Genomic DNA, 24,172 nt, shown 5'->3' with positions numbered 1-24,172 from the left:
GATCCCTTTTTTCCCCCTATTCAGCCCTCCCCACCGCCAACTTTTTATGACATAACTCATTATTTTAAATTTTTTCCGACCAAAAATAAATAAAAAGGATCCCTTTTTCCCCCTATTCCGCCAACTTTTTATGACATAACTCATTATTTTAAATTTGTTTTCCGAGCAAAAAAAAATTATTTTTCATCCCTTATTGTTCCGCCCTCCCACGTAACTCATTTTTTTAAATTTTTTCCGACCCAAAAAAAAAAACCAAAAAAAGGGGAATAAGAGAGGCAGGGAAAGGCGAGCGCGGTCACTCCTTCTTCTCCTCCTCCGCCTCGTCGCGCTTCTCCTCCTTGGCCAAGCTGTCGGCGGCTCCCGCTGCTCCTCCTCCTCCTCCTCCTCCTCCTCCTCCTCCTCCTCCTCCTCCTCCTCCTCCTCCTCCTCCTCCTCCTCCTGCTGCCCCGGCCAGCGTGGAGCTCAGGTTCGTTTCTTTTTTCCACTTCATGCGACGGTTCTGGAACCAGATTTTGATCTGGCGCTCGGTCAGGCAGAGCGCGTTGGCGATCTCGATCCTCCTCCTGCGGGTCAGGTAGCGATTGAAGTGGAATTCCTTCTCCAGCTCCAGGGTTTGGTACCGAGAATAAATCTGGCGGCCCCGGCGGCGATCCGCGCCGTAGCCGACTCCTGCAGGCAGCAAAAATAAAATTATAATTGAAAATTTCTGCTTTTTTTCCCGGCTCCCGAAAATAAAGGAGAATTGAAATTCAAGCGTTTGAGTCTCGATTTGGGGGGGAAAAGGGGAGGGGTGGGGGTTAAAGTGGGGTTTGGGGTTTTAGTCCAGTTTTTATTTCTTTTTCCTTCCCTCTTTTCCCTTCGTTTTCCTGGTTTTTTCCACCTTTTCCCCCTTTTTCCTCTTTTTCTCCCCTTTTTTCCCATTTTTTTCTCATTTTTTTCCTCCAATTTTTCCCGTTTTTTCCTCATTTTGTCTCTCACTTTTTCCTCTTTAGTCCCCATTTTTTCTCCCCTTTTCCCCCACTTTTTCTTTCTTTTTTCCCCGTTTACTCCCCCTTTTTTCCACCTTTTTCTCCCTTTTTTCTCTTTTTTTCCTCATTTTTCCCTTCCCTCCTCTGTCCCGTTTTAGGCCGGGTTTTGAGGGGGGTGGTTTGGAGGTTAAGGGGTTAAAATTGGGGTTTTTTTGGGGGGATTAAAACGGATTTTTGGGGGTTAGACTCGGATTTGGGGGGGTTAACCAAGATTTTGGGGGGCTTAGTCCGGGTCTGGAGGGGTCAGACTCAGATTTGGGGGTTTAGTCCAGATTTGGGGGGTTTAGTCCGGATTTTGGGGGGATTCCCCTCAGATTTTGAGGGTTTTAGTCCAGATTTTCGGGGGGTTGGGCTCAGGTTTTGAGGGGTTCAGATTTTGGGAGGTTTTAGGCCAGATTTTCGGGGTTTAAACCCAAATTTTGAGGGGTTTGGGTCAGGCTTTGAGGGGTTTAGGCCGCGTCCTGTGGAGTTTTAGCCCGGATATTCAGGGGGTTTAGGCTGGATTTGGGGGGTTTAAACCCCGATTTGGAGGGTTTAGCCCGGATTGGGAGGGTTTAAACCCGGATTAGGAGGGTTTAAACCCGGGTTTTGAGGCGTTTAGGCCACGTTTGGCGGGGTTTTAGGCCAGACTTTGCGGAGCTGTGGCCCGGATGTTGCCGACTTTTAGGCCGGATTTTGCACGGTCTAAACCTGGAATTTGCAGGGTTTAAACCCGGATTTTGCGGGGTTTTAGCTCAGAATTTCCTAGGTTTTAACCTAGATTCTGCAGGGTCTAAACCCAGATTTTGTGGGGTTTTAACCCGGATTTGGGGTGTTTAAAACTGGGTTTTGCAGGGTTTGAACCCAGATTTTGGGGGTTTTATCCCGGATTTTTCGGGGTTCTCTCCCAGATTTTTGGGGGTTTTAATCCCAGATTTTTCGGGGTTCTATCCCGGATTTTTCGGGGCTCTATCCCAGATTTCCCCTGAATTCCCCGGATTTGGGGGAGCCGGGGACGGCGAGGAAGCGGCGACCTCCCCCCGGCCCCGGCTCGTGCCGGCCCCAAACCCGAAAATCCTCAAACCCTAAAATCCCTAAAACCCAAAAACCTCAAACCCTGAAACCCCTAAATCCCTAAACCCCTAAAAACCCAAAACCCCAAAAACCTGAAAACCTAAAAACCCAAAACCCCCAAAACCCTAAACCCTAAATCCCTAAAACCCCATAAACCTAAAACCCCAAAAACTTAAAAACCTCAAATCCTAAACCCCTAAAAACCCCAAAACCCTTTAAAAACCCCTAAAAAAAATTTCCAAAACCCCCTTAATAAAACCCTAAATCCCCTTAAAACCTCAAACCCTAAAAACCTCTAAAACCCCCCCAAAAAAAACCTCTAAAACCCCTTTTAAAAAAACCGAAAACGCCCTGTAAAAATCCCTTAAAAAAACCCAAAATCCCCTTAAAAAAACCCTAAAAACCCCTTAAAAAAAACCCAAAAAAACCTAAAATCCTCTAAAACCCCTTTAAAATAAAAAAAACTTTAAAAAAAACCAACCCAAAAACTCCTTTAAAAAAATAAAAAATAAAAAATCCCTTAAACAAAACCCTAAAAACCCTTAAAAAATCCAAAAAAAACCCCAAAAACCCCTTAAAAAAACCCAAAAACCCCTTAAAAAAAAAAAAACAAACCCAACCCTAAATCCCCCAAGCCCACAAATTTTATTTCCCACCATAAAGCCGCGCTCCCGTTTTTATTCCCCCTCGGCCGCGCTCTTTTATTCCCATTTTATTCTTTAATTCCCTTTTACGAGCGCCGATATTTCACCGGCGGCCGAAAGCTTTTAATTAGAACCGAGCCTAACAAGGCCGAGCCCAACTCCGGCGGGTAAAAAGGGGGCCCAGGCAGGCGCGGACAGCGAGGGGAGAGAAATTATTGTTTTTATGGGGCCATAAAATGCTCGTGGTGCGCGGGGGAGGGGAGCGGGGGGTGCAAAAAGCCGTAAAAAGCAGCGAGTTTATTTTAATTTATCGCTGCCTTTCGGCCGGAAAAAGAAAAAAAAAATATAAATATAAATAAATAATGGGGGGGAAAGGGAAAAAGTGAAAAAAAGGGGGAAAAAGGGGGGGGAAAGGGGAAAAAAGGGGGGGAAAAAAGAAAAAAATGGGGGGAAATGGGGAAAAAAGAAGAAAAAAAATGGGGAAAATGGAAATAAAAAGGGAAAAAATGGGGGGGAAAAAAGGAAAAAGGGGGGGAGGGAAAAAAAGGAAATAAATGAGGGGGAAGGTGGAAAAAATGGGGAAAAAGGAGAGAAAAAAAAAGAGGAAAAAAAAGGGAAAAAGAGGGGGGGAAATGGGGGGAAAAATGGGGGGAAAAGGGGGGGAAAGGAAAAAAAAGAGAAAAAAAAGGAGAGATGTGTTAAGAAATGGGAAATGAAGAATGGAAATTATTTTTTAAAAAATGGGGGGAAAGGGAGAATTGTTAAGAATTGGAAAATTTAAAAGGAAAATAAATAAAGGGAAATATTTATAAAAAGAGGAAAGTTAAAAAGGAAAATAATAAAAGAAAAAAGGGAAGGAAAATAATAAAGAAAGAAGAAAATAAAGAGGAAAAAAATTTTAAAAATAAAATAAAAAGGAAAATAATTTTTAAAAGGGGAATAAACAAAGGAATATTAAAAAGGAAAATAATAATAATAATAATAAAGGGAAAATAAAGAGGTAAATATTTTTTAAAAGGAAAATAAAAAAGAAAATAATTTCAAAGGAGAATAGTAATTTAAAAAGGAAAATAAAGAGGAAAATAATTTTTTTAAAGGGAAATATTTTTTTTAAAGGGAAAAATAAAGAGGAAAATAATTTTTAAGCGGGAAAATAATTTTGAAAAGGGGAAAAATAATGAGGAAAAAAAATTTTTAAAGGGAAAATAATTTTTAAAAGGGAAAATAATTTTTAAAAAGGGAAAATAATTCTAAAAAGAGGGAAAACATTTTTTTAAAAGGGAAAATAAAAGGGAAAATAATTTTTAAAAGAGAAAATAATTTTTAAAAAGGGAAAATCATTTAAACAAAGGGGAAAACAATTTTTAAAAGGGAAATAATTTGTTAAAAAGGGAAAAATAACGGAAAAGAATTTTTTAAAGGGAAAACAATTTTAAAAAGGGAAACAATTTTTTTAAAGGGAAAAATAGCAGGGAAAATAATTTTTAAAAGGGAAAACAATTTTAAAATGGGAAATAATTTTTTAAAGGGGAAAAGTAACAGGGGAAATAATTTTTTAAAGGGAAAATAATTTTTAAAAGGAGAGAATAATTTTTTTAAGGGAAAAATAACCGGGAAAAGTATTTTTAAAGGGGAAAACAATTAAGAAAAGGGAAATAATTTTTTATAAAGGGAAAAATAGCAGGGAGAATGATTTTAAAAGGGGAAAATAGGAGGGAAAACAATTTTTAAAAGGGAAAAATAGAAGGGAAAAGAATTTTTAAAAGGAAAAATAGCAGGGAGAACAATTTTTAAAAGGGAAAATAGCAGGGAAAACAATTTTTAAAAAAGGAAAATAATTTTTTTAAAGGGAAAAATAACAAGGAAAAAGAATTTTTAAAAAGGAAAAATAGTACGGAAAAGAATTTTAAAAGGGGAAAACAGCAGGGAAAACAATTTTTAAAAAGGAAAATAATTTTTTTTAAAGGGAAAAATAGCAGGGAAAAGAATTTTTAAAAGGGAAAAATAGTACGGAAAAGAATTTTAAAAGGGGAAAAGAGCAGGGAAAACAATTTTAAAAAAGGAAAATAATTTTTTTTAAAAGAGAAAAATAGCAGGGAAAACAATTTTAAAAAAGGAAAATAATTTTTTAACAAGGGAAAATAGCAGGGAAAATAATTTTTAAAAGGAAAAATTGCAGAGAAAACAGGTTTAAAAAGGGAAAATAATTTTTTTTAAGGGAAAAATAGCAGGGAAAACAATTTTTAAAAGGAAAAATTGCAGGGAAAACAGGTTTAAAAAGGGAAAATAATTTTTTTTAAAGGGAAAAATAACAGGAAAAACAATTTTTAAAAGGAAAAATTGCAGGGAAAACAGGATTAAAAAGGGAAAATAATTTTTTTTAAGGGAAAAATAGCAGGGAAAACAATTTTAAAAAAGGAAAATAATTTTTTAACAAGGGAAAAATAGCAGGGAGAACAATTTTTAAACGGAAAAATTGCAGGGAAAACAGGATTAAAAAGGGAAAATAATTTTTTTTAAGGGAAAAATAACAGGAAAAACAATTTTTAAGAAGGAAAAGCATCACAAAGCAAAGGACAATCCCCCACTCACCGCTGTGCGAGTTCATCCGCTGCATCCACGGGTAAATCTGGATGCTCGCCGCCTTCTGCTCCGGCCCCGCCGCTCCCCTGCTCTGCTCGGGGAAATCCGGCAGCGCTCCGGGACCTCCGTGCGCCACCCCCGAGACCCCCGAGGAGACCCCCGAGACCGCGGAGCTCTGGCGGCAGCTCGAGAGCACCTCCTTGTCCTGGTAAAAGTTGGAGCCGTAATCGTAGGGCGAGCGGGAGGAGCCGAACACCACCGAGCCGTCCTGGGGCGAGTAGAAGGGCGAGCCGTAGATGCGGTTCTGGGCCACGGCCGCGCCGTAGCTCGGGAAGTGGCGCACGGGGTCGTAGCCGGAGTTTATCGCGACATTGGGCAGCACGTCCTGGCCGCCGCCGAGGTGGCACGACAGGGACGCGTTGGGGAAGTAGGAATTCATGGCTGGAGGGGGGGTTTGAAGGGTTAAAACCGGGTTTTGGGGGGGTTAAACCCGGTTTTTTTGCGGGTTAGGCTGGGTTGTTTGGGTTTAAACCCGTTCTTTTTGGGTTAAACCGGCTCTTCTTGGGTTAAACCCGGTTTTCCTCGGATTAAACCCCGTTTTCTTCGGATTAAACCCTATCTTCTCTGGTTAAACCCGCTCTTCTTGGGTTAAACCCGGTTTTCCTCGGATTAAACCCCGTTTTCTTCGGATTAAACCCCGTTTTCTTCGGATTAAACCCTATCTTCTCTGGTTAAACCCGCTCTTCTTGGGTTAAACCCACTCTTCTTGGGTTAAACCCGCTCTTCTTGGGTTAATCCCGCTCTTCTTGGGTTAAACCCGGCTGTCGAGGGTTTAAACCCGGTTTTTTTGAGGTTTAAACCCGGTTTTTTGCGGTTTAAACCCAGTTTTTTCCTCCGTTTTTTTGCGGTTCAAACCCAGTTTTTCCCGCGGTTCTTGGGGTTTAAACCCAGTCTTTCCCCCCAGTTTTTTGGGGTTTAAACCCGGTTTTCCCTCCGGTTCTTGGGGTTTAAACCCGGTTTTTTCCCAGTTTTTGCCTTTTTTCCCCCCGGTTTTTTCAAGGGTTTTGGCTCCGCTGGTTTGGTCGCTCCTGGTTCAAGTCTTGGATTTTTGGGTGGATTTTTGAGGGATTTTCTTCTTTTCTTGTTGGTGTTCAGTCCCTTCTGGTTTTCATCTGGTTGTTGTTTTTTTTCTTGTTGTTCCTCTGCTCCTTCCTCTTGGAATTCCTCTGGTCCTTCCTCCTTTTATTCCTCTTTTTCTCCTTTTATTCCTCTTTTTCTCCTTTTATTCCTCTTTTTCTCCTTTTATTCCTCTGCCTTTTCCTCTTTTTATTCCTCTTTTCCTCTATTAATTCCTCTATTTCTTCCTCTTTGTGTTCCTCTATTTCCTCCTCTATTTTTCCCTCTATTTATTCCTCTTTTCCTTTATTTATTCCTCTTTTCCTCTATTTATTCCTCTCTCTGTTTATCTGTTTATTCCTCTATTTCTCCCTCAGTTTCCTCCTCAATTCCTCCCCCAAGTTTTCTTCCTCAATTTTTCCCTCAATTCCTTCCTCAATTTTTTTTCCCCTCAATTTTCCCCTCAATTTATTTATTCCTCACTTCATTCCTGAATTTATTCCTCACTTTATTCCTATTTTTCTCCTCTATTTCTCCTCTATTTATCTCTCTCTCCTCTATTTCCTCCCTCTCGATTATTTCCTGTTTTCCTCGATTATTTCCTGTTATTTCCTGTATTTCCTCCCCTGTATTTCCCCTCTGCCTCTTCCCTTTTTATTTTGCCCTTTTATTTTTTCCTTTATTTTTCCCTCTATCCCCTCTATTTTTTCTTTATATTTTATTCTGTTTTCTCTCAATTTTCCCTTATTTTTTCCTTAATTTTCCCTTTATTTTTTCTCTATTTTCCCTTTATTTCCCCTTTATTTTCCCTTTATTTTCCCTTTATTTTCTCTCTATTTTCTCACTTTTTTCTCTCTATTTTCTCTTTATTTTCTCTCAATTTTCCCTTTATTTTCCCTTAATTTTCTCTCTATTTTCTCTCTATTTTCTCTCTATTTTCCCTTATTTTCCTCAGTATTTTCTCTGGGTTTTTTTCCTCTATTTTCTCTCAATTTTCCCTTTAATTTCTCACTATTTTCCCTTTATTTTCCCTTTATTTTCCCTTTATTTCCTCTCTCTTTCCCTTTTACCCCCCGCTATTTCCTCTCTGTTTCCTCCCCCCTTTATCCTCTCCCCCTCTCCCTCTCCAACACCCAATAACTTAAATAATATTTTAAATTTTTTTTTAATTTTTAATTTTAAATTTTAATTTTTTTATCCCCTCCCTCCCTCTGTCTCTCTCTCTCTCTCCTTTTCCCGGCGCCACCTGGGCCCGTGCGATTTCTTTTAATATTTATTTGAGTCTCGGTTTGTAGTCGGAAGTAGAGGATTGTTATAGGCAAGGCTCAGCTCCAGGACGGACAGAATGACAACGTCAGCTGACCCGGCCCGAACCAATGGCGAGCCGGGTGTCAAAAAGGGGAAAAAATTGCTTTTTTTCCTTCCTCACCGGTCCCGTGGCGAAACTAAGTGGGCATGGAAAGTAACTCGGGCAACCCCCCCAAAATATAAAAAAAAAAAATTCAATTTATCATTAAACTCTCCCCCCCCTCCCGCAGGAAATCGGTCTGATGTTGAATTTTTAAGCCGCGCTTAACTTTTATTTTTGGTGGGTTTAATTGGTTTTTTCTGTGCTTTCCTCTCTTTTTTTTATCAGCGTGGTGTTGCTCCTGATTTTAATTGAATTTATTTATTGTTTGTGCCGCTCTCTCCCCTCTTTTATATTTTTATTTTTATCTCTTCCTTTCCGCTTCTTACGCGCCTATAATTTTTAATTTTTTTTAGCATGATCATAATTATTATTCCTTCCAAGAAAAAAGCTGAGCTTAAACCTCTCCCAATAAAACCGCTCCGAATTCCCAGCAATAAATCTCAGCCGTCCGCAGAATATTAAGCCATAAATTACCCTCGCCCTCTTTATTTTTTATTTATTTTTTAATTTTAAAAAATCTTTTTCTTTTAAAAAAAAAAAAATTTAATTTTTCCCCCCCAGTTCTGATTATTTAAGGGTTTAAAAGGGATAAAAAATGATTAAAAAAGAGGGGAAAAAATAAAATTACAAAAAAAAAAAGAAGGGGAAAGGGGGGTTGGGATAAACATGGCGACGTCTCCTCGGATCCGGCGGGATCCGGTCGCGAATTTTGGGTTTAAAAAAGAAAATTTTGGCCAAAAAATCCCCAAACCCTCCCGGGCTGCGGGTTCGCCATTTCCCCTCCGCTTTTTGGGCCGTTTCGCTGCGATTTTGGCGATTTTATTTTTATTTTTTGAAGAAATAAAAATTCGGATTTTAGGTCGGCGGCGCTTGGGAATTCCCAAAGTTTTCCCAGAAATTTTCCCAAAATTCCCCAACCCAAAAAACCCCGAAACGGCCCCAAAATCGGCCCCTACCTGCGAGGAACGTTCGGAGCATCCAGAAAAGCCAAAATTGGGATTTTTTTGCGGGGCCTCCTCCTCTTCCTCCTCCTCCTCCTCCTCCTCCTCCTCCGCGCCGCTTTTTGTTTTTTTTTTCTTTTTAAAAAAACTCGTTTTTTATTCCAAAACCTCCCAAAAATGCGGAAGTTTCGTTGCTGCCCCGGAGCGAAATTTTAAAAAAAATTATATTTTTTTTTCCATTTTTTTTTTAAACACCAATAATTTTTTTTTAAAATAAAATGCTTGAAGTTTTTTCCTTTTTTTTTTTTAAATTTTGGGGAGGGGGGAGGAATTATTTCTTCCCCCTCAGACAGGAACTCGGATGCCAGAGGATTTTATGTTCTTTTTCCTCTGGCTCACAAAGCCAAGTCGTCAATGGCAGCAATAAAACCATAAAAACAAAAAAAACACCCAAAAAACCACAAAAAACAGCCAAAAAAACAACCCCGGACAGGCAGAAAAAATCCGAATTTTTAACCCCAAAACCGCAAATCCCCCCAAGGTCACGGGGGGGAAAAAAATCCGGAATTTTCCACCCCAAAAATTGAAATTTCTGCCTCGCTTTGGGGTGAAAAATCGCGATTTTGGGAGCTGCGATGGTTTTGTTTCCTGGTTTTTCGCACCCCAAAATTGAGAATTTTTGAGAATATTGGGGGAAATTTGGGGGAATTTTGGAGGAATTTTGGGAATTTGGGGCCGGAACTTTGCGGGACTTTGCAGCCAAGAAAACTTTTCCTTTTTATCCTTTAAATTTTATTTTTCCCCACTGATTTTTTGTTTTTTTTCCTCATTATTCCGCTTTTTTCCCCTCATTTTTCCTCTTTTTTTTTCCGCCTCTTTACCCGCTTTTATTTTCATTTTTATTCCTATTTTTATTTCTATTTTCCGCTCACGCTTTTCTGTTTTTATATTTATTTTTTTTCTAAGGTGGGCTGGATAATCCCGGGAGCGCGGGGGAAGTTTAAGTGTTTTATTACTTCTCTAAACAGAGGGCAAGTCCTAAAAGTCGATTTATAGAGAGCAGAAAGCAGCTGCCGTAAAACAAAAAAAAAAACCCAAAAAACATAAAAAACAACCCCAAAACAGAACCACGCTCCCAACTTTGAATTTTTACCGACAGAAAAACCAAATTAAAATCGGATTAAAAATGAAAACCGCAAAAAAACCCGCGAAAAATCTGAATTTTAATGGGATTTTTGACGCGTTTAAAGGGATTTTTATGGGGATTTGGGGAGTTTTCGCGCTATTAAAAAAGGATATTTTGATTTTTTTTTATTTTTTTCTCTCGTGTGAGGGGAGTGGGAGGGGATTTCTGGGGAGATTTCTGGCGGATTTGGGTCTGCAAACAATTAAGGGAACTCATCAGCAGAAGCAAGAACAGATGTTTGATTAAAAGTGTTGGAAATCTGGACAAGCCCGAGCTCTTTGTTCGCGGGGCTAAAAAACCCAAAAAAAATCCAAAAAATAAAAAATCCCCAAGAATTCCCCACTCCCACCCTGAGGTACAAAAATTCAATTTTTTTGAGCCGCTCCAAGTGAAAAAATCGGGTGAAAAATGAGGAAAAATCGAGAGAAAAAGGGGAAAAAACACCAAAAAAAATCAGATTTAATCCAGCAGCGTCCAGGGGGGAAATGGGGAGGGAAATCCCCAATTTTTGGGGTCGCGCGGCTCAAAAATCCCAAATTTTGGGGTCGGGCCCCAAGTGGCAAAAAATGCCCAAAAATCCCCAAAATGTCCCACCCTGAAACGGTCCCAAAATCGCGAATTTTGGGGTTTTTGGGGTTTTTTTTTAGGGTTTTTTTTGGGTTTTATTTTGGGGTTTTTAGGGATTTTTTGGGTTTTATTTTCACTATTTGGGGTCAACCCCGAACTGCCCCAAAGCCCCCAAAAATTCCGATTTTCCGCGGGGATTTTGGGGTGAAAACGCTGAAAAAAAATGAGAATTTTAGGGGATGAAAATGGGAATTTTGGGGGTTTTCTGGGAGAAATAAATATAATTTTGGGGTTTTTTTTGGGGGGGGAAATGAGAATTTGGAGGAATAAATGACAATTTGGTTTTTTTGGGGGGGAAAAATTGGAATTTTGGGTCGCGTCCCCCCCGCGGCCCCTCCAAACCTTGAATTTTAAATCCCAAAATTTCCTTTTTTCCCCCCAAAATTCTTTTTTTTTTCCTCTCCTTTTTCCTTTTTCCCCTTTTTATTTTCCCCTCTCTCCTTTTTAATTTTTTCCCCATTTTTCTCTCCTTTATTTTGACGTTTCTGGCTCCTCCTTTATTTATTTTTTGAACTTTTCTCCCCCCTCTCTTTCCCTGCTAAAATCTCTTTTTATTTATTTTTAATTTTAATTTTTGGGTACAAATCTCATTTTTTAACCATTTCAGAAAATCCAAACCAAAATCAATCTGGGGGAGCAACGCCCTCCAAAAAATGGGGGAAAAACGGGAAAAAAAACTCAAATTCCAGGAGGAAAATTGAATTTATTTCAGCCTGGAGGGGCCACGATCTGAAAATTCTTAATTAATTAATTCCAATTAATCAATAGCTGGAATTCCCCCGGAATTTTGGAGTTTGGGGATTTTTATTATTTATATTTTTTTTCCACTTAATTTCCGGTGGTGTGGGCACTAAAAATGCGTTTTTTACCCCAAATTCCCACCCAGAAAAATAAATTAATTTGTTTAAATCCGCATTTCCCCAATTAAAAATCCCAATTAATTCCCTTTGGTTCCTTTAATTTCATTTATTTGGAATTTCCAGCTCCTCACCCCCCTGGATTTTGGTCCTAATTGGGTTAAAAAATGGATTTTAGCGCTTTTTTGGGGCCTTTGCCATTGAATTTTTCATTTTTTAATCCCCCTGAAGGCTGAAATTCAATTTATTTTCTTTTTTATTATGATTATTTTTATTTTCCGGCTCGGTTTTGGCGCGAATCCTTGAAGTTTCGGGGCAAAAATAGCGAATAATTATCATTATAATTAGAATTATTAGCGGGAAAAAAGGGGAAAAAATTAAAAAATAATTTTATTCGCTGCTTAAATCCCTCAGAGGTTGGAAAAAATTTATTTTAAAAAGAGAATTTTGGGCATTAAAACGCGTCTAAAAAAGAGGGAAGAGAGGAAAAAAAAATCTGGTTTTTTTCATTTTATCCCGAAGCTCCAATGCGATTTTGGGGCAGTTTTAAGGAGTTTATTTTTATTTTTTTCCCCATTTTTTGAAGGTTTTTAATTGGGAATTTTGTTTAATTGGGGCAGGGGGAGGGGAATGATTTATTTCGTGATTTTTTTTTTTTTTTTCCGCTCCTGTCCCGGTGAAAACAAAAGAGAGGCAGCGCCGGAGGGAGGAAAAAAATAAAAAATAAAAATAAAATAAAATAAAATAAAATAAAATAAAATAAAATAAAATAAAACAAAATAAACTCAAACAAATCCAGAGAAAATTGCCCAAAAATCCAAATTTAACAGGAAAAAAAAGCGACAAAAAACCCGCCAAGTTTGTGGCGTTAATTAATTTAATTTATTGATTAAACATCCCCTAAAAATGAGGAAAATTCAGATTTTAGGGGTTTATCCATTGAAAATGGGTAAATTTTGGGGTTTTTGGTTGATTCTGCTGCAGGAAAATTTCGATTTTTGGGGCTCGGGAATCAATAAAATCAGAGCCTGGTTCCTTTCCAATCAATTCTTGATTTTTAGAAATGAGATTTTGGGGGTGAAAAATTCCCAAAAATCCAAAAAAAAAAAATTCCAGGGGAAAAAGGAGAGGGACGGCAGTGATGTCACGGGGATTTTGGGGTGAAAAATCCCAAAAAAAGCGAATTTTTCGGGGTAAAAAACCCTCAAAAAAGCGGATTTTTCAAGGTTAAACAGCCCCAAAAATGCGAATTTTTCTGGGTTAAAAATGCCCCAAAAATGCGAATTTTTCATGTTTAAAAATGCCCCAAAAATGCGAATTTTTCATGTTTAAAAATGCCCCAAAATGGGATTTTTTCCTGTGTTTCCAAAGGGGGACAGAGCAGAAAAAATTGGGTTTTTTAGCGAGAATTCCAGCGTGGAAAATCGCTGTTATTAAAAGAAAATAACAATAAAAAATCAGTTTTATGTTTTATTTTTCACCCAAAGCGGGCGGGGATTTAATCCCGGGGAGCCGGGGCGGAACGAGAATAAAATCATAAAAAAAGAATAAAACAATAAATCAGGAAATAATCAGCAGGAGCAGAAAAAAAAATCGCTTTAATTCCGTTTATTTCTTTTTTTTTTTGAAGTTTTTCGGAGGTGGATTTATTATTTTTTAATCGAGCAGAAATCCCCAATTATTCAGGATTTATTTCGGGTTTTAAAGGCGGATTTAGAAATAAATAAGAAATTAAAATTAAAATAAAAAATACAAAAATCCGCGGTTGTTTCTTATCAATTTTGGGTTTTTATCGCTTTTTTATGGCTCGGGGTGATTTAAAAGCCGCGAAAGGGTCGTAAAATAAAATAAAATAAAATGTTAAAAAAAAAAGTTTTAAAATAAAAATTAAAAAAGGAAGGAGGAGAAAGAGATTTGAATGGATTTGAATTTCGGGGGGAAAAGTTCTTGGAAATTGAATTTTTTTGGGGTGGAAAAAAGAGATTTTGGGGCCTCTCAAAAATTCGGGGGGGTTTTGGTGCCGCTTCTTAAAATTCCCCAAAATTTTCGCGTTTTTCGGCAATTCCCACCGCGGGAAAAAGGAGGAAAAACTGGAAATAAAGGGAAAAAAATAGAAATAAAAGGGGGGAAAAATCAAAATAAAAGCGGAGAAAAAAATCAAAATAAACGCAAAAAAATCGGAATAAAAGCAGGAAAAAAATAAAAATAAAAACGGGGAAAAATTCAAACCAAAAGCAGAAAAAAATCTAAATAAAAGAGGGGGAAAAAATCACAATAAAAGCGGAGGAAAAAATGGAAATAAAGGCCCGGAGCGGCCTCGGGCTGGCGAGTTTCTGTCACTTGGTGGCACTGTTCAAAACCGCCAATCAACAACAACAAAACAACCCCAAAATCCCAAATTTTCACCCCAAAATTGGAACAACCACGAGTCCTTGGCTTTGAGAAATAATTCCATTTATTCCTGGTTTTTAGGCGGGTTTAAATCTGATTTTTTGTCGCTTTTTTGGTTTTTTTTTTTCACTTTTTTTGGATTTTTTTCCGCTTTTTTCGACTTTTTTTTCAGTTTTTTTTTTTCCTGCCTCTCTCCCATCCCCGTTTTTTTTGGTTTTTTTGGGATTTTTCTTTTTTGGGATTTTTTTCCTCCCCGCCCCCCATTGAAGCGCGGCCTTTGAGGCTGGGGGCACAAAGGGGATTTTACAGCCAGGTGTGTCCCAGACGCCGCAATTTGGGGGAAATTCGGGATTTTTATGGTGTTTGTGTCTGCGGGGCCGCGGGGGGCGAGACGGGGCCGCTTTTTTTTTTTTTTTTTCTGCTTTTTCAGCTTTTTTCCCCTTTTATTTCCTCATTTTTTACCATTTTTAAACCATTTTTCCTTCATTTTCCTCATTTCTTTTGTGATTTTTGGGTAAAATTCGGATTTTTTTATTGTGTTTGTGTCTGGCTTGGCAGCTCTTTTTTTTTTTTTTCTCCTTTTTTTCCTTTTTAAAACTCTTTTCTTTTTTCCCTTTTTATTTTTTTCTCATTTTTTACCATTTTAAAACCATTTTTCCTTCATTTTCCTCATTTTTTTTGTGATTCTCGCCACTATTTTTGGGTTAAATTCGGATTTTTTTATTGTGTTTGTGTCTGGCTTGGCAGCTCTTTTTTTTTTTTCTCTCCTTTTTTCCCTTTTTAAAACGCTTTTCTTTTTTTCCTTTTTATGTTTTTCTCATTTTTTACCATTTTTAAACCATTTTTCCTTCATTTTCCTCATTTTTTTTGTGATTCTCACCGCTATTTTTGTGTCAAATTCGGAATTTTTGGGTGTTTGTGTCTGGCTTGGCAGCTCTTTTTTTTTTTCTCTCCTTTTTTCCCTTTTTAAAACTCTTTTCTTTTTTTCCTTTTTATTTTTTTTCTCATTTTTTACCATTTTTAAACCATTTTTCCTTCATTTTCCTAATTTTTTTTGTGATTCTCGCCGCTATTTTTGGGTAAAATTCAGATTTTTTTATTGTGTTTGTGTCTGGCCGGGCCGTTCTTTTTTTTAATCTCCTTTTTTTCCCTTTTTTAAACTCTTTTCTTTTTTTCCTTTTTACTTTTTTCTCACTTTTTACCATTTTTAAACCATTTTTCCTTAATTTTCCTCATTTTTTTTGTGATTCTCACCACTATTTTTGGGTAAAATTCAGATTTTTTTATTGTGTTTGTGCTTGACCGCTCTTTTTTTTTCTCTCCTTTTTTTCCCTTTTTAAAACGCTTTTCTTTTTTTCCTTTTTATTTTTTTCTCATTTTTTACCATTTTTAAACCATTTTTCCTTCATTTTCCTCATTTTTTTTATTATTCCCACCGCGATTTTTGGGTAAAATTCGGATTTTTTTATTGTGTTTGTGCTTGGTCGCTCTTTTTTTTTTTTCATCTCCTTTTTCCCCTTTTTTAAAACTCTTTTCTTTTTTTCTTTTTCTCATTTTTTACCATTTTTGCGCATCATTTTTCTCATTTTTTGGCTGATTCCCACCGGGATTTTTGGGTCAAATTCTGATTTTTTGGGTGTTTTTTTGTCAGGTCGGGCTGCTCTTTTTTTTTTCCCTTTTTACCTTTTTTTTAATTCTTTTTTTTTCTCCTTTTGTCCCCTTTTATTTTTACCATTTTTTTACCATTTCCCCCCATTTTTTCTCTGATTCTCATCGCGATTTTTGGGTCAAATTCGAATTTTTTCGGTGTTTTTGTCTGGCCGGGCCGCTCCTTTTTTTTTTTCAATTTTTCCCTTTTTTAACTCTTTATTTCCCCATTTTTTACCATTTCCCCCCCATTTTTCTCTGATTCCCACGTCCATTTTGGGTAAAATTCGCTTTTTTTTTAATGTTTGTGTCTGGTTGGGTCGCAGGGAATTTTTATTTTTATTTTTATTTTATTTTTTTCCCTTTTCTCCTTTTTTTAAAAAACTTTTTTCCCATTTTCCCCATTTTTTAACCATTTTCCCCTTCATTTTTCTCATTTTTAGGATGATTTTTTTGGGTCAAATTCTCCATTTTTTGGGTGTTTGTTTCAGGCCGAGACGAGGTCGCTCCTTTTTTATTTTTTCCCCTTTTTTTCCATTTATTCCCGGATTTATTCCCCATTTCTAAACATTTTTCTCATTTTCGGGCGATTCCCGCCCCGATTTTCTCATTTCCCCATAATCACAATTCCATTATTTTAAAAACATTGAAATATTTTGGATATTTCTTTGAGAATATTTGGAATATTTTGAATTTCACACCGATTTTAGCCCCGCTCCCAACCCCGAAAAATTCCATTTTTTTCCCCCGGCAGCAGCAGCAACAAAACCCAAAAATCTCCCCAAAATCTCCCCAAAAAATCCGAATTTTCACAATTCCCCCCCCAAACCGATTTCCTCTTTTCTCACCCATTTTTTATCCATTTTTCCCCAACTTGGGGAATTTTTGGCGCTTTTTTCCCCCTCCCCACTCCCCAAATTCAGCTTTAAAAAACCCCAAAAATTCAATTTTTCACCCCAAAAAAACCACAACTCCTCCAAATTCTCATTTTCCACAGAAATCACCCCAAAACCGCGCTGAAAAATCAATTTTTTTTCCTCTAAACCTTCGATTTTCGGGCAATTCCTCCCCCCGAAATTCGGAATTTTGTTTCGGGTTTTTCTGGGTTTGTTTTGTTGATTTTGGGTTTTTTCCAGGTTTTTTTTTTTTTTAATAATCGAGGATTAATTTGAATTTTTCCTGTTGGGAAATCCAATCCGCCCCCGAAGATTTTATCGCGTTTATTCCGAGTTCAAACCTCGATCAAAACGGAAATTATTTATTGTAATTATTTTTTGATTGCACAATTTGAATTCCTGGAGATGAAATCCTCGAAATCCTCGGGCCCGCGGGGATTTTATCGGGGATTTGCTCATTAAATCTTTATTTTATCTTTTAAATCTTGATTTTCTGATTGAAATCTTAATTATCTATGGGATTTTCTCACTTAAATCTTTATTTTCTATGGGATTTCCCCATTTAAATCTTTATTTTCTATGGGATTTTCTCATTTAAATCTTTATTTTTCCATTAAAATCTTTATTTTCTAAGGGATTTTCCTATTGAAATCTTTATTTTCTATGGGATTTCCCCATTTAAATCTTTATTTTCCATGAGTTTTCCCATTTCAATCTTTATTTTGGGATTGATTTATTTAAATCTCTATTTCCCGTGCAGTTTTCTTATTGAAATCTTTATTTTCCATCCAGTTTTCTCACTTAAATCTTTATTTTCCATTCATATTTCCTATTGGAATCTCAATTTTCCATGGGATTTCCTAATTGGAATCTTTATTTTCTATTTAAATCTTTATTTCCCATTCCATTTTCTCATTATAATTCAATTTCCCACTCAATCCTCCGACTTCAATCTTTATTTAATTTCCTAACTATAATTTTCTTTCTATTTCATTTTCCAATTTAACCCAATTATTTCATTTTCCACTTAAATCCATTTTCCCATTTAATTTTCCCATTTAACCCTTCTTTTTCCATTTAATTTTCCAATTTATCCCATTTTTTCCATTTAATTTTACCATAAAATCAAATTTTCCATTTAATTTCCGCATTTAACCCCTTTTTTCCTATTTATTTTCCCCATTTAATCAAATTTTCTATTTAATTTTCTCACATTTAGCTCATTTTTTCCCATTTAATTTTCCCATTTACCCCATTTTTTCTATTTAATTTTCCCATAAAATCAATTTTTTCCTATTTAATTTTCCCACTTATTCCTTTTTTTCCTATTTAATTTTCTCACATTAAACCCATTTTTCCTATTTATTTTTCCTCTTTAAATCAATTTTTTCTATTCAATTTTCCCATTAAATCTATTTTTTCTATTTAATTTTCCCACTTATCCCATTTTTTCCTATTTATTTTTCCTCATTAAATCGATTTTTTCTATTTAATTTTCCCATTCAATCAATTTTCCATTTAATTTTCCTGTTTTTTCCTATTTATTTTTTCCTTTCCCCATCCCATTTATTCCCATTTTTTCTATTTAATTTTCCCATTAAATCCATTTTCCCTTTAATTTTCCCATTTTTTCCTATTTATTTTTCTCATTAAATCAATTTTTTCTCTTTAATTTTCCCATTCAATCAATTTTCCATTTAATTTCCCATTTTTTCCTATTTATTTTTCTCATTAAATCAATTTTCCCTTTAATTTCCCCATTTTTTCCCATTTATTTTTCCCTTTTCCCCACCCATTTTATTCCCATTTTTTAATTTTATTTCATTTCCCCGCCACCCTCTCCCATTTCAAAGTTTTAATTTAATCCCATTAATTAAATTAACGAATCCCCCCCAAATCCGCGATTTCCTGGAGCCCCAATAAATCCAAATTATTTCCTTCTTTTTCCCCGGGATTAACCCCAAAAAAAAACCCACAAAAAACGAGAAAAAAAAAAGGCAGGAAAAACCCAATTTCCAGGATTATAAATCACCGCAGCCGACAGCCCCAAATCGCTCCCGGGCTGCGGGAAAAACCCAAAAAACAGCGAAAAAATCCGATTTTTTCTGCTTTAATTTTAATTTTTTTCGGTTTTTCTTTACGGGAGGGGGAAGGGAAGGAGAGGGAAAATTTGGGGTGGAAAAAAGGAAAAAAAAATCGGATTAAAAGCGAATTAAAGCTGCGGTTTCTTTGCTCATCTGGTTCCAATAAACGCTGAGAAAATTCGATTTTTACGACTCGGCTCGGACAAAAACCGCGGAAATCGGGGATTTTTTAATTGGGGTTTTATGTGGGTTTTATGTGGTTTTTTATAGGGATTTGATGTGGTTTTTATAGGGATTTTATGTGGTTTTTATAGGGATTTTATAGGGGGTTTATAGTGTTTTTATAGGGATTTTATAGGGTTTTTTTATAGGGGATTTATGTGGTTTTTATGTGGGTTTTATGTGGTTTTTATAGAGATTTTATGTGGTTTTTATAGGGATTTTATAGGGATTTTATAGGGTTTTTTATGGTTTTTATAGAGTTTTTTTTTCAGTTTATTTCAGGTTTTTTCTAGGTTTTATTTCCAGTTTATTAAATTTTTTTTCCAGGTTTTTTTCCAAGTTTTTTCCTTTTTTTTTCCCAGGCCTTTTTTCCAGATTTTAATTATTTTTTTTATTTTTTTTCCAGGTTTTTTTCCTTTTTTTTTTCCCAGTTTTTTCAGGTTTTTTTCCCCGTTTTTTTTTTTCCAGTTTTATCAGGTTTTATTCAGTTTTTTCCAGTTTTTTTTCAGGTTCTTTTTTCCATTTTTTCCCCCATTTTTTTCAGTTTTTTTTTCTTTTTTTTCCCTTTTTTTCAAGTTTTTTCCCTTTTTTTCCCAGTTTTGTTTTATTTGTTTGTTTTTTCTTTTTTTTCCTCATTTTTTGCCCCTTTTTTTTGCCTCCTTTCCTCGTCTTTTCCACCCCGAAGTTTTTGGGTTTTTGTTCAGAGTTTGGGGGAAATGAAAAATGGAAATAAAAGTTGGAAATAAGAGTTGGGAACCTGAAATTCACCCCAAAAAAAAGGGAAAAAAGAGAATAAAAGGGAAAAAATGAAATAAAATGGAATAAAATGGGAATAAAACAAAGATTAAAATGGAATAAATGGAAATAAAATTGAATTAAATTGAATGAAAAGGAAGGAAAAGGGAATTAAATGAAATAAAGTGGAATAAAATGAAATTAAATTTAATAAAATGGAATAAAATGGAATAAAAAGGAAGGAAAAGGGAATAAAATGAACTTAAATTTAATAAAACGGAATAAAATTGAATGAAATGAAATAAAAGGGGAATAAAATGAAATAAAATGAATTAAAAATGGAATTAAAGTTTGGGTTGGGCCCTGATCCTTACCCAAGGATTTCCCAAAAATTCAAATTTTTAATGGGAATTTCTCCTTTTATTTTTGCAGGTTTTTACCCCCTCCCCCCATTACTTTATTATTTTATTTTTTATTTTTAAATATTTTTTATTATTTTGAATTTTTCATTTTTGAATTTTTTTGTTTCATTTCCCCTCCCACGGCGGCGCCACCGGAATTTCCCTCCCATCCCCCACAATAAAAAAAAAAAATCCAAAAATTCCAGGAATATTTGAAATTATTTTAAATTTTTTTTTTTCACCCAAAATCCACAACAGCAACAAAACCACAACAACAATGACGTCATCACAAACAGAAATTACAAATAAACCAAAATCCTCTTTTTTCACACCAAAATTCTCTTTTTTCACACCAAAAATTCTCTTTTTTCACACCAAAAATTCTCTTTTTTCACCCCAAAATCTCACCCCAAAATTCCTCTTTTATCACCACAAAAATCCACATTTATCACCCCCAAAATCTCTTTTTTTCACCCCAAAATTCCTCTTTTATCATCACAAAAATCCACATTTATCACCACCAAAATCTCTTTTTTTCATCCCAAAAATTCTCTTTTCCCACCCTCACAATCTCACCCCAAAATTCTTAATTTTCAACCCCAAAATTTTCATTTCTCACCCCAAAAATCTCCATTTTCCACCCCAAAAATCCTCATTTTTCACCTCAAATCCCCATTTTTTTTTTAACCCAAAATTTGCTTTTTTCACCCCAAAATTTGGAGATTTCTCCCTCTGGGGATTGAGATTTTCTGGCTGAAAATTCCGAATATTTTCATTAAATCTCATCAAAAAAAAAAAAAATTCAAATTTCAGGAACTGCCCGGGCTGGGAATTTTCTGGGATTTGGGGATTTTTGGGATTTTGGGTTTTTTGGGGTTTTTGGGGATTTTTGGGGTTTTTTTGGGGGGGTTTTTTGGGGTTTTTTTTTGGTTTTTTGGGGATTTTTGGGGTTTTTTGGGGGGATTTTTTTTTATTTTTGGGGGAATTTTTGAAGGATTTTTTGGGGATTTTTGGGGGATTATTTTGGGATTTTTTGGGGATTTTTTGGGATTTTTTTTGTTGGGATTTTTTTAACTTTTTTTTTTTATTTTGGGGGGTGGTTTTGGGATTTTTTTATTTGGGTTTTTTGGGGATATTTTTTTGGGGGGATTTTTTTTATTTATTATTTTTTTATTTTGGGGGGTTTTGTGGGATTTTTTGGGGTTTTTTTGTTGATTTATTTTTTAATTATTTTTGGGGGATTGGGGGGTTGGGGTTTTTTGGGGATTTTTTTGGGAGTTTTGGGGATATTTTTTAAGGATTTTTTTATTATTTTTGAGGGTGGGTTGGGGATTTTTGGTGGGGTTTTTTTTGTTTTATTTATTTATTTATTTTGGGGATTTTTTGGGATTTTTTGGGGGGATTTTGGGGATATTTTTTAAGGATTTTTTTATTATTTTTGGGGGTGAGTTGGGGATTTTGGGGGTTTTTGTTGGTTTTATTTATTTATTTATTTTGGGGGTTTTTTGGGATTTTTTTGGGGAATTTTGGGGATTTTTTTTTAGGATTTTTTTATTATTTTTGAGGGGGGTTGGGGATTTTTGGTGGGTTTTTTTTGGTTTTATTTATTTATTTATTTTGGGGAATTTTTTTGGGATTTTTTTGGGGAATTTTGGGGATATTTTTTAAGGATTTTTTTATTATTTTTGGGGGTGGGTTGGGGATTTTGGGGGATTTTTGTTGGTTTTATTTATTTATTTATTTATTTATTTATTTATTTATTTATTTATTTATTTTGGGGGTTTTTTGGGGATTTTTTTGGGGGGGAGGATTTATTTTGGGGGAGTTTTGGGGGGATTTTTGGATTTTTTGGGGATTTTTTGAGATTTTTGGAGGGGATTTTTTAGGGGGTTTTGCGATTTTTTTGGGGGGATTTTGGGGTTTTTTTCTGTGGGTTTTTTTGGGGGGGATTTGGTGGATTTGGGTCTTTTGGGGGGATTTTTTTTGAGATTTTTTGGGGGGAAGTGTTGGGTTTTTTGGGGAATTATTTTTGGGGTTTTTTATTATTTTTTGAGGGGATTTGGGGGGGTTGGGGTTTTTTGGGGTGATTTTTTTTTTATTTTTTGGGGAATTTTGGGAATATTTTTTAAGGATTTTTTTATTATTTTTGAGGGTGGGTTGGGGATTTTTGGTGGGGTTTTTTTGTTTTATTTATTTATTTATTTTGGGGGTTTTTTTGGATTTTTTTTGGGAGTTTTGGGGATACTTTTTAAGGATTTTTTTATTATTTTTGAGGGTGGGTTGGGGATTTTGGGGGTTTTTTATTGATTTTATTTATTTATTTATTTTGGGGAATTTTTTTGGGATTTTTTTTGGGTTTTCCCAGGGAAAGGGGCGGGGCCAGAGAGGGGAGGAGAATTTCCAGGATCCGGATTTAAACCCGGCCCAGCTCCTTAAACCCGGCCTAAAGTCCGCGAGAAAGGGGAGAGAGAGGAAGAAATAAAAAAATAAAAATTAAAAAAATAAATGTATTGAAAACAGGAATTAAAAATAAAAATGAGTTTTTAAAAAGAGATTAAAATATAAATGGGGAAAGTGAATGAAAAGGAAATAAAAGCAAAAAAAAATAGGAATAAAAAATAAAGATGTTAAAAATGGGTTTTAAAAAGAGATTAAAGAAATAAATGGAGACAGTGAATAAAAAAGAAATAAAAGCAAAAAAAGAAGAAACAAAATAGAAATAAAAAAGAAATAAAAAGAAATAAAAGAAATAAAAAAGAAATAAAAGAGGAATTAAAAAGCGAATAAAAAGAGATTTAAAAAGCAAAAGGGACGAAGGAAATGAAAAAGAGAAGTTGATAAATGGATGTTAAAATAGGGATTAAAATAAAAATAAAAATGGAAATAAAATGAGAAATAAAGATGGGGTAAAATGTAGAAATAAATATATAGAAATTAAATAAATAGAAATAAAATATATAGAAATAAATCTATAGAAATGCAATATAAAATACAGACATAAACATAGGAATAAAATATAGAAATAAGTTTATAAATGCAAATTATTAACAATATAAAGGAATTGAATACAGAAATAAATATACAGAAATAAAATAAATATATAGAAATAAAAATAGGGGTAAAGTGAGAAATACAATTGGGAATAAAATATAGAAATAAATATATAGAGATAAGTGAATAAATTAAATGGGGATGAATGAGAATTAAAAATGGGAATTAAAGTGGGAATGAAGAGAGAAATAAAAAATAGAAGTAAAAATAAAAATAGAAACAAAAATAGAATTAAAATGGGAAATGCAAATAGAAGCAGGAGCAGAGATAAAAGAAATTGTTAAAATCAGGAATAGAAGGGACAGAAATGAGAAATAAATCAAAGAAATCAATAAAAATCAATGACAGAGGGGGAGGGGAGGCCTCGGTCCCAAAATCCCAGAAATTCCCTTGGGGGCCGAATTTTAACCCCAAAAAAACCCAAAAAATTCAAATTACAGAAAATATCAAACCCAGAAATTCCCTTGGGGGCAGAACTTTAAACCCCAAAAAAACCAAAAAATTCAAATTACAGAAAAAAAATCAAACCTCAGAAAATTCCCTTGGGGGCAGAACTTTATCCCAAAAAAACCAAAAAATTCAAATTACAGAAAATATCAAACCCAGAAATTCCCTTTAGGCCACAATATTAACTCAGAAAAATCCCAAAAATGAATTTACAGCCGGGGGAGCTTCGGGGCCGCAGGGGTTCAATCTGAATGAGCCGAACAGGAATTCATTAATTATCAATCCTTCATTAAATTAATTAATTATTATTCTTTAATTAAATTTATTAATTATTATTCCTTAATTAAATTTATTAATTATCATTCTTTAATGAACCCCGCGCTGGGATCGGGGTCTGGGGGAGAAATTCGGGGAAATTTGGGAAAAATTGATAAATAATAATTAACAAATACTAATTAACAAATAATAATTAACAAATATTAATTAACAAATATTAATTACCAGCTCATTAATTCCCGCCCTGCCCCCTCCGCCCCTCCGCGCATGCGCCGCCTTCATTTTTCATTTTTTATTTTTTATTTTTTATTTTTTATTTTCCATTTCTTTCCTCTTCAACATTTCCCCTTTTTTTTTTTTTTTTACCCCATCCCCCACATTTCCAACAACAACAAAAAAATTAATTCCATTTCCATTTTAATATCAATATCATTTTCATTTTAATTCCATTTTAATCTGAATTCCATTTCCCCCAAAACCACATCAGGCCGGTTTAAGAGAGAGAAAAAAAAAATCCGATTATTTTGATTTCTCCGTGTAGAAAACACCGATTTTTAAGGGTTTTTTTATTTTATT

At 35.0% G+C, this 24,172-nt stretch overlaps 1 protein-coding gene across 1 annotated transcript; it reads right to left on the bottom strand.

The window, feature by feature from the left end:
• Positions 1–295: 295 nt before the first annotated feature.
• HOXC6 (homeobox C6) lies at positions 296–5,747 on the bottom strand. The gene is made up of 2 exons (XM_033083301.1): positions 5,318–5,747; positions 296–669 (listed from the first exon to the last, which is right to left on the bottom strand). The coding sequence occupies exons 1-2, from the start codon at positions 5,745–5,747 to the stop codon at positions 296–298; spliced, it is 804 nt and encodes a 267-aa protein (XP_032939192.1).
• Positions 5,748–24,172: the final 18,425 nt, after the last annotated feature.

The sequence above is a fragment of the Catharus ustulatus genome, chromosome 31 (assembly GCF_009819885.2).
Source record: "Catharus ustulatus isolate bCatUst1 chromosome 31, bCatUst1.pri.v2, whole genome shotgun sequence".
Taxonomy (NCBI): Eukaryota; Metazoa; Chordata; class Aves; order Passeriformes; family Turdidae; genus Catharus; species Catharus ustulatus.
Note: the sequence above shows the minus strand (reverse complement) of the source record. Positions and strands in the feature narration are given on the sequence as shown.